General features: G+C 37.9%; 1 protein-coding gene across 1 annotated transcript in view; it reads right to left on the bottom strand.

Annotated features, from left to right (window-relative positions):
• The window catches only part of LOC117342373 (sodium/hydrogen exchanger 2-like), a 101,663-nt gene that overhangs the window by 40,293 nt on the left and 41,944 nt on the right, over positions 1-19,426 (bottom strand). Inside the window, 3 exon segments of the mRNA XM_033904525.1 lie at positions 13,668-13,743; positions 16,066-16,175; positions 18,949-18,976. Of these exon segments, the coding sequence (XP_033760416.1) occupies positions 13,668-13,743; positions 16,066-16,175; positions 18,949-18,976 (214 nt within the window).

Here is a 19,426-nt window from a genome sequence, read left to right as displayed (position 1 = left end):
GTGTCTGTCAAGGAGAGGGTAGAATATATAGTTATACAGGACAACTGTAACAGTGTCTGTCAAGGAGAGGGTAGAATATATAGTTATATAGGACAACTGTAACAGTGTCTGTCAAGGAAAGGGTAGAATATATAGTTATATAGGACAACTGTAACAGTGTCTGTCAGGGTAGAATATATAGTTATATAGGACAACTGTAACAGTGTCTGTCAAGGAGAGGGTAGAATATATAGTTATATAGGACAACTGTAACAGTGTCTGTCAGGGTAGAATATATAGTTATACAGGACAACTGTAACAGTGTCTGTCAGGGTAGAATATATAGTTATATAGGACAACTGTAACAGTGTCTGTCAAGGAGAGGGTAGAATATATAGTTATATAGGACAACTGTAACAGTGTCTGTCAGGGTAGAATATATAGTTATATAGGACAACTGTAACACTGTCAAGGAAAGGGTAGAATATATAGTTATACAGGACAACTGTAACAGCGTCTGTCAAGGAGAGGGTAGAATATATAGTTATATAGGACAACTGTAACAGTGTCTGTCAGGGTAGAATATATAGTTATACAGGACAACTGTAACAGTGTCTGTCAGGGTAGAATATATAGTTATATAGGACAACTGTAACAGTGTCTGTCAAGGAGAGGGTAGAATATATAGTTATATAGGACAACTGTAACAGTGTCTGTCAGGGTAGAATATATAGTTATATAGGACAACTGTAACACTGTCAAGGAAAGGGTAGAATATATAGTTATACAGGACAACTGTAACAGCGTCTGTCAAGGAGAGGGTAGAATATATAGTTATACAGGACAACTGTAACAGTGTCTGTCAAGGAGTATATAATATATAGTTATATAGGACAACTGTAACAGTGTCTGTCAAGGAGAGGGTAGAATATATAGTTATACAGGACAACTGTAACAGTGTCTGTCAAGGAGAGGGTAGAATATATAGTTATATAGGACAACTGTAACAGTGTCTGTCAGGGTAGAATATATAGTTATATAGGACAACTGTAACACTGTCAAGGAAAGGGTAGAATATATAGTTATACAGGACAACTGTAACAGCGTCTGTCAAGGAGAGGGTAGAATATATAGTTATATAGGACAACTGTAACAGTGTCTGTCAAGGAGAGGGTAGAATATATAGTTATACAGGACAACTGTAACAGCGTCTGTCAAGGAGAGGGTAGAATATATAGTTATACAGGACAACTGTAACAGTGTCTGTCAAGGAGTATAGAATATATAGTTATATAGGACAACTGTAACAGTGTCTGTCAAGGAGAGGGTAGAATATATAGTTATACAGGACAACTGTTACAGTGTCTGTCAAGGAGAGGGTAGAATATATAGTTATATAGGACAATGGTAAGATAGTGTCTGTCAAGGAGAGGGTAGAATATATAGTTATACAGGACAATGGTAAGACAGTGTCTGTCAAGGAGAGGGTAGAATATATAGTTATACAGGACAATGGTAAGACAGTGTCTGTCAAGGAGAGGGTAGAATATATAGTTATACAGGACAACTGTAACAGTGTCTGTCAAGGAGGGGGTAGAATATATAGTTATACAGGACAACTGTAACACTGTCAAGGAGAGGGTAGAATATATAGTTATACAGGACAACTGTAACAGTGTCTGTCAAGGAGAGGGTAGAATATATAGTTATACAGGACAACTGTAACAGTGTCTGTCAAGGAGAGGGTAGAATATATAGTTATACAGGACAACTGTAACAGCGTCTGTCAAGGAGAGGGTAGAATATATAGTTATATAGGACAACTGTAACACTGTCAAGGAGAGGGTAGAATATATAGTTATACAGGACAACTGTAACAGTGTCTGTCAAGGAGAGGGTAGAATATATAGTTATATAGGACAACTGTAACAGTGTCTGTCAAGGAGAGGGTAGAATATATAGTTATACAGGACAACTGTAACAGTGTCTGTCAAGGAGAGGGTAGAATATATAGTTATACAGGACAACTGTAACAGTGTCTGTCAAGGAGAGGGTAGAATATATAGTTATATAGGACAACTGTAACAGTGTCTGTCAGGGTAGAATATATAGTTATACAGGACAACTGTAACAGTGTCTGTCAAGGAGAGGGTAGAATATATAGTTATATAGGACAACTGTAACAGTGTCTGTCAGGGTAGAATATATAGTTATATAGGACAACTGTAACACTGTCTGTCAAGGAGAGGGTAGAATATATAGTTATATAGGACAACTGTAACAGTGTCTGTCAAGGAGAGGGTAGAATATATAGTTATACAGGACAACTGTAACAGCGTCTGTCAAGGAGAGGGTAGAATATATAGTTATACAGGACAACTGTAACAGTGTCTGTCAAGGAGTATAGAATATATAGTTATATAGGACAACTGTAACAGTGTCTGTCAAGGAGAGGGTAGAATATATAGTTATACAGGACAACTGTTACAGTGTCTGTCAAGGAGAGGGTAGAATATATAGTTATACAGGACAACTGTAACAGTGTCTGCCAAGGAGAGGGTAGAATATATAGTTATACAGGACAATGGTAAGACAGTGTCTGTCAAGGAGAGGGTAGAATATATAGTTATATAGGACAACTGTGACAGTGTCTGTCAAGGAGAGGGTAGAATATATAGTTATATAGGACAACTGTAACAGTGTCTGTCAAGGAGAGGTTAGAATATATAGTTATATAGGACAATGGTAAGATAGTGTCTGTCAAGGAGAGGGTAGAATATATAGTTATATAGGACAACTGTAACAGTGTCTGTCAAGGAGAGGGTAGAATATATAGTTATACAGGACAATGGTAAGATAGTGTCTGTCAAGGAGAGGGTAGAATATATAGTTATATAGGACAACTGTAACAGTGTCTGTCAAGGAAAGGGTAGAATATATAGTTATATAGGACAACTGTAACAGTGTCTGTCAGGGTAGAATATATAGTTATACAGGACAACTGTAACAGTGTCTGTCAGGGTAGAATATATAGTTATATAGGACAACTGTAACAGTGTCTGTCAAGGAGAGGGTAGAATATATAGTTATATAGGACAACTGTAACAGTGTCTGTCAGGGTAGAATATATAGTTATATAGGACAACTGTAACACTGTCAAGGAAAGGGTAGAATATATAGTTATACAGGACAACTGTAACAGCGTCTGTCAAGGAGAGGGTAGAATATATAGTTATATAGGACAACTGTAACACTGTCAAGGAAAGGGTAGAATATATAGTTATACAGGACAACTGTAACAGTGTCTGTCAAGGAGAGGGTAGAATATATAGTTATACAGGACAACTGTAACAGTGTCTGTCAAGGAGAGGGTAGAATATATAGTTATACAGGACAACTGTAACAGTGTCTGTCAAGGAGAGGGTAGAATATATAGTTATATAGGACAATGGTAAGACAGTGTCTGTCAAGGAGAGGGTAGAATATATAGTTATACAGGACAACTGTTACAGTGTCTGTCAAGGAGAGGGTAGAATATATAGTTATACAGGACAACTGTGACAGTGTCTGTCAAGGAGAGGGTAGAATATATAGTTATACAGGACAATGGTAAGACAGTGTCCGTCAAGGAAAACAGATCAGTCTGACAGGGAAAAGAAATTGAAGCACATGGTTACAAAGCTTTTAATGTGTCTTTGACAAATTCAACTGTCTGGCCTTCCTGACTTTTGAAGAATATGCAAACATCTGTATGAAGCTATTTGTGAACAAGTTCATATGCAAAGGTGCAATCAACTGGTGTCTTTTGTACAATCCTATAAATTTAATATTGGATCACTTTGACCTTGGAGCCAATCTTATATGACCTTGTCTACTGGCATCATAATGATAAGATTGTAACAAAATTTTAAATAGTGACACATTAATGAAGTTTAATCATAAAATTTTAAGGAATTCTCAGATTACGTCATGGAAAATAATAAATTGATTTGAACTCTGACACTAAAAAAAACCTTGCACTTGAAGATAATTAATCCACAATGACATTTAGGTTTGTATGAAAAACTTACATGTTATAATATGATATTTCAAAATACTAAATCCAAACTGGGAAGGGAAGATTTTAGTATTGAATCTATAATTTGACCAATTTTTTTAAACAAAGACTTCACGACTGAGATTAACAATGTATACATGTATTTAGCTTGCTTAAACAAAACTAGATTTGGCCTGTCAAAACCAAACATATTGCTATGTACATGTTCGGTACTGAGCCTGCAGTTGACCATGTCTGTAATTAGATAACCTGCAGTTGACATTCCCAGCAATCCTGGGGCAATGATCAACACTGAATCATCACAATATGTTCTGTCTGTTTTAACAGAAAAGTTGCACAACAGTGACAAATTGTTAAAATAAGACAGAATAAAGAGTACAGAATGGGTTTGAAAAAAACAAAAGCAGGCCTTTAACAAATTCTTAACACATTTTCAATAGTTTTTCCATTAATAGTCAAAAAGTATTCCAAAGAAATAGATTTTTGTCTTGAAAACATTCAAATATCTGCAATGCTATAAACAGGTAAAGCATTGATTAATTGTCAATGTGTAAGGGCATTTTAACACCTTAACTCCTATTCATTTTAATATTTAATCATCATAATTTTATTATATGAAATACAAGAGGCCCAATGGGCCTGTATCGCTCACCTGGCTCTACAGCAACTTTGAAGTTGATTGAGGTCATTTCTACAGATACTATGCTGATTATCATAGTAAGCTAGGTTTATTCATATTAATAAATTTTCTAGTCCTTCATTCCAGCATTTTATTGGCCTAATATCTGGTCTACGAGGCTATTGGCTATCGCAAAATTATTGTTTACAGATTTAAGCCGATTTCACCCCTGTGACCTTAAATGTAGGTCAAGGGTCATTAATTTGAACAAACTTTGTAGCCCTTCACCCCAGCATGCTACAGGCCCAATATCAAGTCCCTGGGCCTTTTGGTTATTAAGAAGAAGTCATTTGAAGAATATAGCCTATTTGACCAATATGACCTTGAATGAAGGTCAAGGTCTTTATTTGAACAAACTTGGTAGCCCTTCACCCAAGCATGCTACAGACCCAATACCAAGTCCCTGGGCCTCTTGGTTATTGAGAAGAAGTTGTTTGAAGAATATAGCCCATTTGACCCATGTGACCTTGAATGAAGGTCAAGGTCATTTATTTGAACAAACTTTGTAGCCCTTCATCCTAGCATGCTACAGGCCCAATATCAAGTCCCTTGGCCTCTTGGTTATTGAGAAGAAGTTGTTTGAAGAGTATAGCCTATTTGACCAATGTGACCTTGAATGAAGGTCAAGGTCATTTATTTGAACAAACTTTGTAGCCCTTCACCCAAGCATGCTACAGGTCCAATATCAAGTCCCTGGGCCTCTTGGTTATTGAGAAGAAGTCATTTGAAGATTATAGCCTATTTGACCAATGTGACCTTGAATGAAGGTCAACGTCATTTATTTGAACAAACTTTGTAGCCCTTTACCCTAGCATGCTACAGGCCCAATATCAAGTCCCTTGGCCTCTTGGTTATTGAGAAGAAGTTGTTTGAAGAATATAGCCTATTTGACCCATTCGACCTTGAATGAAGGTCAAGGTCATTTATTTGAACAAACTTTGTAGCCCTTCATCCTAGCATGCTACAGGCCCAATATCAAGTCCCTTGGCCTCTTGGTTATTGAGAAGAAGTTGTTTGAAGAGTATAGCCTATTTGACCAATGTGACCTTGAATGAAGGTCAAGGTCATTTATTTGAACAAACGTTGTAGCCCTTCACCCAAGCATGCTACAGGTCCAATATCAAGTCCCTGGGCCTCTTGGTTATTGAGAAGAAGACGTTTGAAGATTATAGCCTATTTGACCAATGTGACCTTGAATGAAGGTCAACGTCATTTATTTGAACAAACTTTGTAGCCCTTTACCCTAGCATGCTACAGGCCCAATATCAAGTCCCTTGGCCTCTTGGTTATTGGGAAGAAGTTGTTTGAAGAGTATAGCCTATTTGACCCATTCGACCTTGAATGAAGGTCAAGGTCATTTATTTGAACAAACTTTGTTGCCCTTCACCCCAGCATGCTACAGGCCCAATATCAAGTCCCTGGGTCTCTTGGTTATTGAGAAGAAGTCGTTTGAAGATTATAGCCTATTTGACCCATGTGACCTTGAATGAAGGTCAACGTCATTTATTTGAACAAACTTGGTAGCCCTTCATCCCAGCATGCTACAGGCCCAATATCAAGTTCTTGGGCCTCTTGGTTATTGAGAAGAAGTTGTTTGAAGATTATAGCCTATTTGACCAATGTGACCTTGAATGAATGTCAAGGTCATTTATTTGAACAAACTTGGTAGTCCTTCACCCCAGCAAGCTACAGGCCCAATATCAAGTCCCTTGGCCTCTTGGTTATTGAGAACAAGTTGTTTGAAGATTATAGCCTATTTGACCCATGTGACCTTGAATGAAGGTCACAGTCATTTATTTTAACAATCTTAGTAGCCCTTCATCCCAGCATGCTACAGCCCCAATATCAAGTCCCTGGGCCTCTTGGTTATTGAGAAGAAGTCGTTTGAAGATTATAGCCTATTTGACCCATGTGACCTTGAATGAAGGTCAAGATCATTTATTTGAGAAAACATGGTAGCCCTTCATCACAGCATGCTACAGGCCCAATATCAAGTCCCTGGGCCTCTTGGTTATTGAGAAGAAGTCGTTTGAAGATTATAGCCTATTTGACCCATGTGACCTTGAATGAAGGTCAACATCATTTATTTGAACAAACTTGGTAGCCCTTCATCCCAGCATGCTACAGGCCCAATATCAAGTCCCTGGGCCTCTTGGTTATTGAGAAGAAGTCGTTTGAAGATTATAGCCTATTTGACCCATGTGACCTTGAATGAAGGTCAAGGTCAATTATTTGAACAAACTTGGAAGCTCTTCACCCCAGTATGCTACAGGCCCAATATGAAGTTCCTGGGCCTCTTGGTTATTGAGAAGAAGTTGTTTAAATGAAAAAGTTGACGCCGGACGGCCGGACGGACGGCCGGACAGACGGACGGACGACGGACGCCGCACCATGGCATAAGCTCACTTGCCCTTCGGGCAGGTGAGCTAATAAAACTATGATTTAATATCATGGATAATTATATCAACAAATGACAAAATGTTGTTTGAAGATTTTCTTCCGAGATACAATGTATCTTACCATAGGCACTATTGTTTTGTATCTAACATTGAATCAAAATGGTTTTCCAACGCTTTGTTTATATACTGTGTAGTGACAACAGCTGCCAATTGACCTTTTTGATTTCTCCATCCATCAACAAATTGACATAACTAAGGACTGAGGAGACTGTACATACAAAGTTTCAGAATTATCTTTCTAGTAATTCTCAAGAAAGATTGATAACAAACTTCAAATGTCATAAAAATTCAAGATGGCTAACTGTCAGCCAATTTGGTTTTTCCAGTCAGATGCAAAATTGAAATGGGACCAACTAAAGATCCAGGGGAATTTACTTACAAAGTCTGAGATTCGCTCCATTACTTCTCAAGAAATAGTGATACAAACTTCAAATGTCAAAATTCAAGATATCCACCTGTTGGCCATATTTTGTTTTCCTGATCAAGTAAAAAACTGAATGGGTACAATTGGGAACTTTTTATGAATAGATGATGGACCATGGATGAAGAGAGATTTGAATAGCCCAGCTTCTGTTGACAAACCAACAATGCCTAGACCAAACAATCACAAGCAGTGCCTCATTCCTTGAGGCAGACACTTGTTAATGAATGACTCTAAAGATGCCTTAAAATGTTTGTATAAGGAAGACAAAGAATCCAGTGTAATGACAAGGAACTCCTACAAAAGAGGAGTGATTTGTCAAATTCCCCAGTCAGCAATAAAAATTACCACCTTATTTTGGTGGAGTTGATTGTTCAATTGTGATTCAAGGACAAAATTAACTTCTTCAAGGTCATACACTAATGAGATGTCTGCTGGTAGAAATTAAACTGTAACTACTAGTTAGATACGGGAACCTCAATACTGGCCCATAAAACAATTCTTAATATTTCATACAACAGTATTTTAGTTATCATTTCAGTTTCAAATTTCCTTTCAATTTTCTTTTTGTAATTGCCAAAAAGTTATTCATGATGAATTATTTGTTGAAAAATAATTTAAACCAGTAATTTCATACCTTAAAATAAAATGAGCATTCTTACTTCAAAAATCTAAAATATTTCTGATACAATCCATTCTCATATACTAGTTATCTCGATCCTCTGTATAATTTGTATTATCATAAACTGTAGTTGCCATCCTCCAGCTGATTAAATCATCCTCTTCAATGTTGTTTTCCTTGTCACTTTAGATGCGCCCCAAACAGGAACACGTCTCGCCCATTGTACATCAGATTAGGGTTACCTTCAAACATCTCCCTTTAATCTAATCAGAACACACAAAGCCATGACTCCCTGAATACAAAGGCCGTAGATGACACGAATTGTCACCGGAGGGTGCTCAAACTCTTCAACAAGCACCAGAGTAAGTGCATGGACTGTTCCGTTCAAATTTCATTATATGTCCCCATACTGTTTCGAGACGGGCATTGGTGATAGAATTACTTCCATTGCCATATACTAGGTCACAGTAAATTGACACAATTCTCATGGAACCAGGCAGGAATCCTGTTAGAATGTCTGTGGCAGATATACCTTGCAATATCTTACAGAGGTGTTGTTTTAAAAGCATTGAGCAAAGAAAACCCTGTTATACCATTCAAGTGTCAACCATAATCAAACACATCAGAAACAAGGCCACCGCTATAAATAATGTGGTAATTGAGCCTTTTTCTTCAGGAAGAGGACATATGGCAACAAAAGATAATATACGGCGATTATCGTATAAGACAGAAAGTCGAAAAAGAAAATTAAATTATAATCCTCATTCACTAGGCAATTTGTGTTGATGTCTCTCAAGACATTTTCTTACATTTGATAACAAATGCTTCCTATTCAGATGTCTGATTAGATTCCAACAATACAGCGGACTACAGACCATAGACCAATTGAGAGTTAGACAGACACAGAATCAGGCTATAGTGTAAATCCTAATGGTCAACTGTGTGGGAGAAACAGTGAGCTATTATAATGACGCCCTATAGCCACAGATAACAGACAAGGAGAAATTCTAAAAGGGAGGTATTTTACAACAATCTTTCCACCACAATACGCTGTTTTATTCCACTCTCAAGCCATTGTATAAATGTTGGATAAATATATGTTATATACCACGAGAGTTATATGACCTTCCGGCCTTTTGATTGGTCAAGAATTCGAACTTTGACCCAAGCTGCAATTGTTATTGACATCATCAATAATCAAATGACGTCACATCACCAGGTCTCGGACGTCATCCATACACTTTATTTGCATACGCAAAATTATACTAGGCCACGTTTCCCTTTGATTCAAGCTGATATTATTGTGGTAGAAACAGGTCACACGACTCGTAATTGTTGGATATGGAATTTATTTTACACGAGTAAGTTATTTTTTAAAAGTTACAAAAGACACTCGCTAAAGCTAGTGTCTTTTGTAACTTTTAAAAAATAACTTACTCGTGTGAAATAAATTCAGCGAGTGCGAGTGTATTTTGTAACTTTTAAAAGATAACTTACGAGTGTGAAATAAATTCCATATCCAACAATCACCCGGTTTTTTTTGGGGGTAGGAGTCAACATGTCATTATAGTTCAACAGATGTTTCCTATGCCCTTAATACATTGAATCCTGTTCCTATGTTTGAAAGTTTTTAGAAAATATTTGGGAGTTATTTAACAGCAAATAACTTTTTTTTCATAAATCAAGGCACGATAACTCTGTTACTAGTTGTGGTAATCATACTTGGCTGAGTTCTTAGGCATTTAACCTTGTTATCAAGTTTGAAGAAAATCTATTAATGCTTTTTTCCATTTATTTCACGGAAACGCCAGGAAATGAGACATTTTTAGTTATTAATGGTCCAAAACTAAAAAATAAAGTCAGGCTAAAGTAGCAATCAAACATGGCAAAGCCCGCATTAAACCTTGTGACTAGGTTTGAAGTAACATTTATTGCATGGAAACGAAGCAACTGATGGACAGACAGATGGCCTTACAAACCAAAATAAATATCCCTTGTTTCGGAGAAAGGGGGATAATTAAAATAATATCCAATGGAGTGGCCATATTGTGTTTCAAACTTAATTAAGTAGGCAGTTATATGATACTATTTTGTGGAAGTTTTATGAAAATCACAGCATCCGTTTAGATGTTACAAAATCAAAAAGATTTAACAAGGTGAACAAATCATTACTGACAGTAACTGGCATTTATATTAATGCAGCTCCTTAAAATCTCTCACAAATAGCTTTGGTAAGGATGCACTTTATGAGATCTAAGACTGAATGACCCAATTGAGTAGTGTTAAAATAAATCTTCTTTTCTTTGACTTTCATACCTGAAATGTTATCCTAAGCCAGCACATTAAGTAAGAAAGCTAACTGTAGGATGGTTGATTTGATAGGCCCACAAGAACGTTTTTAAGCAGAAACTGACTTTCTATTTATAGTAATAGTGTCTTGCGCGACCTTAAAACTTGTAATCAGAAGCTGGCATTTTTTGTAAGAAAATACTTTGATGATGTTTATAGGGATCAAATTGAAACTGAGCTCAATCAAAATAAGGTTATCACACAAAAACGAATTTCTATTCATAGCAAAGACGACTTCGGCCTCAATTGCCCTTCTGGGACATCATCAACAATCAAAGCAAGCACATTCATTACGGAACACATTTTTTTGAAGACAGAGTGATTTCAATGGCGTGAAAAACAATTCTACATTTATTACTGCTGTACTTGACCTTAATTTGACTATGATTAAAAAAGAAAAAGGAAAAAAAAAGGAAAAAGAAAGCATGATATGAAGTGGCCGAGGGAACTCAAGTTACACGTATAACAAGGAAAGTAAATTCACACTTACAGCAAAAGTGACATTGCCATTTTATTTTCATGTCTGAATCCTTTCCTAAGATAAGAACATTCAATAAAAAAATACAGAAGTTTCACTTTAATTGGCCGAAGGGATGCCAAGGCATTATACCGGTGTGGCATGGTATTTTGAAGCATGGGGAAATGTATACAAAAATCATTTTATCTTTTCAATAACAATGATCTTGACCTTCGACATTCATGCCTAAAACTATTTCCAAGCAAAGAACATCAACTAAGTAAACACAGCTAGAAGATTTCTTTAAAAGACCCAAGAGAACGCAAGCTATTGCACAAAAATAATTTTTCAGTAACGGTGATCTTGACATTTGACCTTGACCTTTACATTGAAAAGCCTTCCTCCATGAGAACTTCCAAACCATGGTAAGAAGTCTGAATGAGAAGGGTCCAAGGAAACTGGAGTTTTTGCAAGGAAACCCTTGTACAATGTCACCAACCAAAGTTTTTGTCATGAGCGATCCCAATAAGTCATCTAGATAACTTGAATAGCTGACACAAAACAGTGGTACAATTATCATATAAACTATTCTGTAAACTATTCTGTAATAATACAAGAATTCCACGGAAGTGGAAGTGTCGCCTGTACAGCAAGCTAGGATTTGAATTTTAAAAATCAAACTGATCTGCTTTGCAAATCAAAACAAATTTCATTCAGAATTTAAGTGTTTTTCATACAGAAACCAGAAAGCACTATATGAAGTTTTAGGCTGATTGACCCAAATGGAACTGGACAGATTTTCTATTTATTTATAGTGACTGTGACTTTCGAACCTGAAAAGCAATCCCAAGCAAGCACTTTTGATAAGGAAGTACTATACAAAGTTTGAGTTTAATTGGTCGAAGGGAACTCGAGTTATCAAATGGAAACCAAGTTTCTATTAATAGCAGCAATGACCTTGACCTTTGAACTTTGACCATCAAAACATAAAGCAATCCCAAGCAAGCACTTCCTATAAGAAAGCAATGCATCAAGTTTGAGTTTGATTGGCCCAAGGGATCTCAAGTTTTTCCAAGCAAACATATTTTCTATTCATAGTAGCAAGGACCTTTGACCTTTGAACCTGAAAAGCAATCCCAAGCAAGCACTTTTGGTAAGGAAGCACTGAGTGAAATTTGAGTTTGATTGGCTGAAGGGAACTTGAGTTATTGCATGGAAACCAATTTTCTATTAATAGAAACAGTGACCTTGACCTTTGACCTTTGAACCTGAAAAGCAATCCCAAGCAAGCACTTTGGTAAGGAAGCACTGTATGAAGTTTGAGTTTGATTGGCCAAAGGGAACTCAAGTTATTGGACGGAAACCATTGTGCGGACGACAACGCCGCCGCCGCCGACATAGTAATACCTATATATCACCTTTTCAAGGCGACACAAAAATTAGACAAACCATTTAGGGATATATCTCCTTGAAACTTTAAGGAAGATAAACCACAATTCTTAGAGAATTTCTCTCACAGCAGATTTTTCTATTGTTATTTATTCTGTAATTGATTGACTTTCATTTGATATATAAGATCCAATAATTGTACAATTCCAAGAATGAGAGGATAGGGAAGTGTTTGGATAGTATAATTGGAGTTTTATAATGAGCTGTCAGCCCCCTATGTATCACCAGTACATATTAACCTGAAAGTATTTACACCCTGGATCAGGAAGGGTTGCCAGTACATCCGGTGATAAATAATGGTTTTACCATCCTACAAAGCAAGAGAAGATTGACAAACAGCAGGAATATTTGTTCCATTTCTCTTGGTGAAATGAACATTCATACAGCAAATGTGAAGTCATGTCACCCAAGGGATACAATTACTGATGTAGAACTTCCAGGACACAGGAGGAGGTGATTAAATACTAGCTTTATAGTGGACATCAGGTTGATGGCACACTGTCATTCTGTAGTACTGGGAGAGATTTATTATCGGATGGGGCAGCAGGAACGTTATACATACATACGAAACAGACTTACAACCAGACTCAAAACTTAACCTCAGAAGTCATTTGTCAACTAAATTTTTGTCCATTCTGAAATGTAACTATTTTGAATTGCTTCTGCCTTGTAACTATACTGACAATTTGGAGCTTACATGGTTAAAAACAAGTTCGATATATCACGTTGGAAATATCATGAAAAATTATCTTATGATAATTCAGAATGATGAATCCAGAAAAACAGAACTCAATTTTTGTAAGATTATGTGTTATGGTTGAATTGATTTGTATAAGGTTAAGAGGTTCTCAGGATACAGATAGTATGGGACTGGATGGGGTAGGACTTTAGTCTGTCCTATCATGACAGGGATGTTAGTGAACACAGCAAAGATTCTGCAGTGGACTAACAATTTACTACAGGAAATTATGTTTTTCTGAAAACAAGCGATTGTATTGGAACTGGACCAGGCTGACTGCCGGTGGTCGGTAGATCAAATGGTTACATCGTCTGTCTAGATTTCGGAGGTGCCAGGTTCGAGTCATGGTCAAGTTGTCTCATTTGTCGCCAATTACAAGATAACAATGATGAATGTGTAGAATAAGGTTTTTCTCATATTAATGAAACATGATATTTAAAATAGACAATTTCTTACCATTCAGTAAGGATTCTCCAAACACCAAAAAGTACAGGACATTGTTGACTCCGATTTCCTGAAAGATAGCTAGTACCTGTAAAGGAATCAAATCACATATTATAACCAGGCTAAGATCACACACTACCTTGTATCAATATGAAAAGCAAAAGGACTATTGGCTTCTCCGCAAAACCCATGTATATCCTATATTTATTTGTGTAGTAGCAAGGAGTTACGAAAAACACCCTGCCCCCACTGGGGCTCGAACTAGCAACCTTTATACTCTCAAGGCAAACTTTGTACGACTATGCTAAACAGCAATTCCTGCTAGCCTGAGCTAGAAAGGTAACCTTATACTCTCCATTTTTACACTACTACCTTCTTCACAAAGTCTTTGCCCCCAAAGACAACCACAACCCAGGTTTTTTATCTCCAAGGAAGCCCCTCAATCTCCTATAGCTTTCACTTGGAGTGGTCATTCCCTGCCTGCTGGGGATTGAACTAGTGACTTATTCACTCCAAGGCAAACATCCTACCACTAGGCTAAAGGGGAATTTCTGCTAGTCTGAGCCAGTAAGGTGACCAATACTCTCCACATCCTACCACTAGGCTAAAGGGGAATTCCAGCTAGTCTGAGCCAGTAAGGTGACCGATACTCTCCACATCCTACCACTAGGCTAAAGGGGAATTCCCGCTATCCTGAGTCAGTAAGGTGACCAATACTCTCCACATCCTACCACTAGGCTAAAGGGGAATTCCCGCTATCCTGAGCCAGTAAGGCGACCGATACTCTCCACATCCTACCACTAGGCTAAAGGGAAATTCACGCTAGTCTGAGCCAGTAAGGTGACCGATACTCTCCACATCCTACCACTAGGCTAAAGGGGAATTCCCGCTAGTCTGAGCCAGTATGGTGACCTATACTCTCCACAGCCTACCACCAGGCTAAAGGGGAATTCCCGCTAGTCTGAGCTAGTACGGCGACCGATACTCTCCACATCCTACCACTAGGCTAAAGGGGAATTCCTGCTATCCTGAGCCAGTAAGGTGACCGATACTCTCCACATCCTACCACTAGGCTAAAGGGAAAATTCACGCTAGTCTGAGCTAGTAAGGTGACCGATACTCTCCACATCCTACCACTAGGCTAAAGGGGAATTCCAGCTAGTCTGACCCAGTATTGTAACCGATACTCTCCACATCCTACCACTAGACTAAAGGGGAATTCCCACTATCCTGAGTCAGTAAGGTGACCGATACTCTCCACATCCTACCACTAGGCTAAAGGGGAATTCCCGCTAGTCTGAGCCAGTAAGGTGACCGATACTCTCCACATCCTACCACTAGGCTAAAGGGGAATTCCCGCTAGTCTGAGCCAGTAAGGTGACCGATACTCTCCACATCCTACCACTAGGCTAAAGGGGAATTCCCGCTAGTCTGAGCCAGTAAGGTGACCGATACTCTCCACATCCTACCACTAGGCTAAAGGGGAATTCCCGCTATCCTGAGTCAGTAAGGTGACCGATACTCTCCACATCCTACCACTAGGCTAAAGGGGAATTCCCGCTAGTCTGAGCCAGTAAGGTGACCGATACTCTCCACATCCTACCACTAGGCTAAAGGGGAATTCCCGCTAGTCTGAGCTAGTAAGGTGACCGATACTCTCCACATCCTACCACTAGGCTAAAGGGAAATTCCCACTAATCTGAGCTAGTAAGGTGACCGATACTCTCCACATCCTACCACAAGGCTAAAGGGAAATTCCCACTAATCTGAGCTAGTAAGGTGACTGATACTCTCCACATCCTACCACTAGGCTAAAGGGGAATTCCCGCTAGTCTGAGCCAGTAAGGTGACCTATACTCTACACATCCTACCACTAGGCTAAAGGGGAATTCACGCTAGTCTGAGGCAGTAAGGTGACCTATACTCTCCACATCCTACCACTAGGCTAAAGGGGAATTCACGCTAGTCTGAGCCAGTAGGGTGATGTATACTAATCCCTTTTATGTAATTATTTGTATCTAAATTGTAATGTGATGGTCTAATTTTTGACACCAGGAAAAATTGCAGTCTATTTGTTAGTTCACCCGATATCTCTAATGTAACTGTTTCTTTCTTTGTTGGGTTTATCACTTGACGAACAGCCAGGGTAATATTGATAAGGAGTCTACTTGCAGTAGCTGGTGGCTACCTCACCGAACATCCATTCTAGATGCCCATCACTATCCAGAGATTTAGTCCAGAGATTTACAGTAAAAAGCCTTGCTCAAGACACAACCATAACAACACAAGATGGTCTGATCTTTTGGATCTTTTTCTATAGCAATTTATATAACCCGGACAACCTGGTAACGATCAAACACTCACCACGGATTGTCCTCTAAGGGTATACATTGCTATTGTATATACTCACAGCAACAGGGTCAACAGCTACAACGATGGCACTAAACACCAGACAGGGGATGAGTTCTATGTCCACATTCCCCATGGCTCCAACTTTGGCCAGTCCATAGAGAGTTGGTCCTGTACAAGGAAACATGACTACTGTAGTTATAATCAAACACTTCTACCTATAGACGATTACCACTATCATCTGAGACGAACATAAATTATTCCATGAAGTTTTCATCTTTGCTCAATCAATATTTTAATCATTTTAAAGTGAGCAAGTTATAATCTTTCAATATGAATTCAGGTACAGTGGTCACCAAATGATGAATATAGAACTGTATCATGTAGCCAATTGGTCCTTCTATCACCTGTCTGTTATGACAGAGACTTCATACAGCCGGTTTGTCCTTTGTTCCAGGACTCATCAATGATGAGAGACATAATACGTTTGATTGGTCCTACTAGGACCACCCTGTCACAGGACAGACATCATGCAGCTGATTCGTTTTTCGTTCCAGGACTCATCAGTGATGATAGAGTCATCATACAGTCAATTGGAGCTTCTAGGACTCGTCAGTTGTATGATAGACATCATACAGTCAATTGGTACTTCTAGGACTCGTCAGTGATGATAGAGTCATCATACAGTCAATTGGAGCTTCTAGGACTCGTCAGTGATGATAGAGTCATCATACAGTCAATTGGAGCTTCTAGGACTCGTCAGTTATGATCAAGACTTCATACAGTCAATTGGTCCTTCTAGAACTCATCAGTGATATGATTGTTAGATATCATAAAGATGATTTGTCCTTCGGGGACTCCTCAGTGATAGATACGATAGCCAGACATTATACAGCAGATTTGTCTTTCTAGAACTCGTTAGTGATATGACAGTCAGACATCACACAGCAGATTTGTCTTTCTAGAACTCGTTAGTGATATGACAGTCAGACATCACACAGCAGATTTGTCTTTCTAGAACTCGTTAGTGATATACTTGTCGGTGAATAGCACCTGAATTTAGCAATAGATGTATACAGTATAATTATAATAATGAATACAGAACTGCACTCATATAAGTCAAGGTCATTCATTTGAACAAACTTGGTAGCCCTTCACCTCAGCATGCTGCAGACCCAATATCAAGTCCCTGGGCCACTAGGGTATTGAGAAGAAGTTTAGCCTATTTGACCCCTGTGATCTTGTATGTAGGTCAAGGTCAAATCATTTGAATGGAAAAGTTGTCGCCGAACAGTCGGACGACAGACGGACACGCCACCGCATAAACTTACTTGCCCATCGGGAAGGCGAGCTAATAAATTATACAGCTGTTTCATCCTGGAATCATCAAATGCTATTTCAATGTATCTTAATTATGAGGCAGACTTATTAACTTCTAATGAATATCTGTTAAGGCCAAGCTTAAAGTGGAGAGTGTATAAGAAACAATTTAACAGGTGTCAATTTCTACTACCAGTAAATGTTCTTTAATTTAACTTTGATATGAGGCTGCATGTTAATGCTGTACATGTTAAAAAAATTATTATACACTCATAATGTCCTCAGCTGAAGGTAATACAATGTACCGTATTTAATACATTGCATTACACAGCAAGCGATGGTCGACATTACTTTTGTCATATCTACCACCTCTTTCAGCAGCAAAGATATACTGAGGTTAATTTGCCACATGCCAGGCAGTCACCGGCTAGTTAATTGATTACTAACATCTCCTGGGCTGTTAAATAGCCAATCAATACGTTACTATTGATCATGTGACAGAGACTAATTAATGGAGATGGCTTTCAGAAACGTTACATACCTTTAATGGATTATGACAATATTGATTTTCATTTGAGGAAATGTGAGGTTCATGTTAAAAGCCACTGATTACTGGGCAAAATGAGCAAATCATGGTAAACATGGTGTTTAAGTGCTACTACCGTAACTGATTAATAACCCACCGTGTTGCTATCTGTCTTGTAATTGAAAACAAAAAAACTGAAAATTTTTGAAGCTAAACAAAAGGTCCATTGGATATGTATTGCTAACCTGTTCTTGAGCTAAACAAAAGGTCCTATGGGCATGTATTGCTCACCTGTTCTTGAGCTAAACAAAAGGTCCTATGGGCATGTATTGCTAACCTGTTCTTGAGCTAAACAAAAGGTCCTATGGGCATGTATTGCTCCCCTATTCTTGAGCTAAACAAAAGGTCCTATAGGCATGTATTGGACACCTGTTCTTGAGATAAACAAAAGGTTCTATGTGGATGTATTGTTCACCCATTCAGCTGCAGCTATGATTGTTTGTTTGCTGGTTTTATCACTGTAAACAGCCAGTGTCCTTTTAAGATGGAATCTCCTTGTGAATTGTTGGTGACAACCTCACTGAACAATATCTTGGAGGCCTGCAGCATGCTATCCATTAAGCAATTAGGGTAAAGTCATGCCCAAGGACACAACCAAGACAGCACAGATCAGCCCGTTTCTCAGCTTTCTGAGAAACACAAACTGATACAGGTGGGGGGCGTCAAACCACACAACTTGGATCTTCACCTGAGGTTACGTGGCAGACACTATTAATTGGATGAGCTATTGTGGCCCATGCATTTATGGAGTCAAGATTTTGTTGGAAAATTTAATTCTGTGGATTTCAATGTTGTTGTAGGATGGAAATCTCGAAAATTCATACTATTTCTTTTTGTTGACTGTAACATTATCTAAAGTACCATAAACCTGGAAGTTTTCGTATTCAAGAATAAATTATTTGATGATTTAAGCATATTCGATACCTATCACCTTTAAAAGTGCATCCTTCTTATAGGAAGGGAATATGTATAATGTAACGACTTGATCCTGAATATTGTACTAACACAAGATCTCCAACAATGTAATGTATCACTTACCTATCAAAAAGCAGTTCAATATCGTTCCCTGGAAAAAAAAATAATGTCCACAATCATAAATATGAAATTGATGTAGTGCTGTAAATAAAAACGTCTGTCTATAAGGGATACATGTAGTAATATAGATCTTAACTAGAATTTCATCCCAATGATAATTTATATTTTCCCCTTTCACAGCTGTCAGTATTGCCATTTGAACAGGTTGCCATACAACCAACAGTAAATCTAGCCCCATTTCCTCACCATTTATTGGTAAATTTCCCAAGCATCACAAAAGCATTATTTTTTTTTTTTCAAACATTTTTCTTGTTAATAATCTCCAATAATTTATCGTGATAACTTCATTTACATTTTTTTTTTCCAACCTGATTGAATATTAAATACCAAACCATTGAATGTTTTTCATATCTGTAATATACTAATATACTAAAGATAATAAACTAGAAAGATATAAATACCCCTGCTGTCACCTGACACC

Source organism: Pecten maximus, chromosome 14 (genome assembly GCF_902652985.1).
Source record: "Pecten maximus chromosome 14, xPecMax1.1, whole genome shotgun sequence".
NCBI classification, from domain to species: Eukaryota; Metazoa; Mollusca; class Bivalvia; order Pectinida; family Pectinidae; genus Pecten; species Pecten maximus.
Note: the sequence above shows the minus strand (reverse complement) of the source record. Positions and strands in the feature narration are given on the sequence as shown.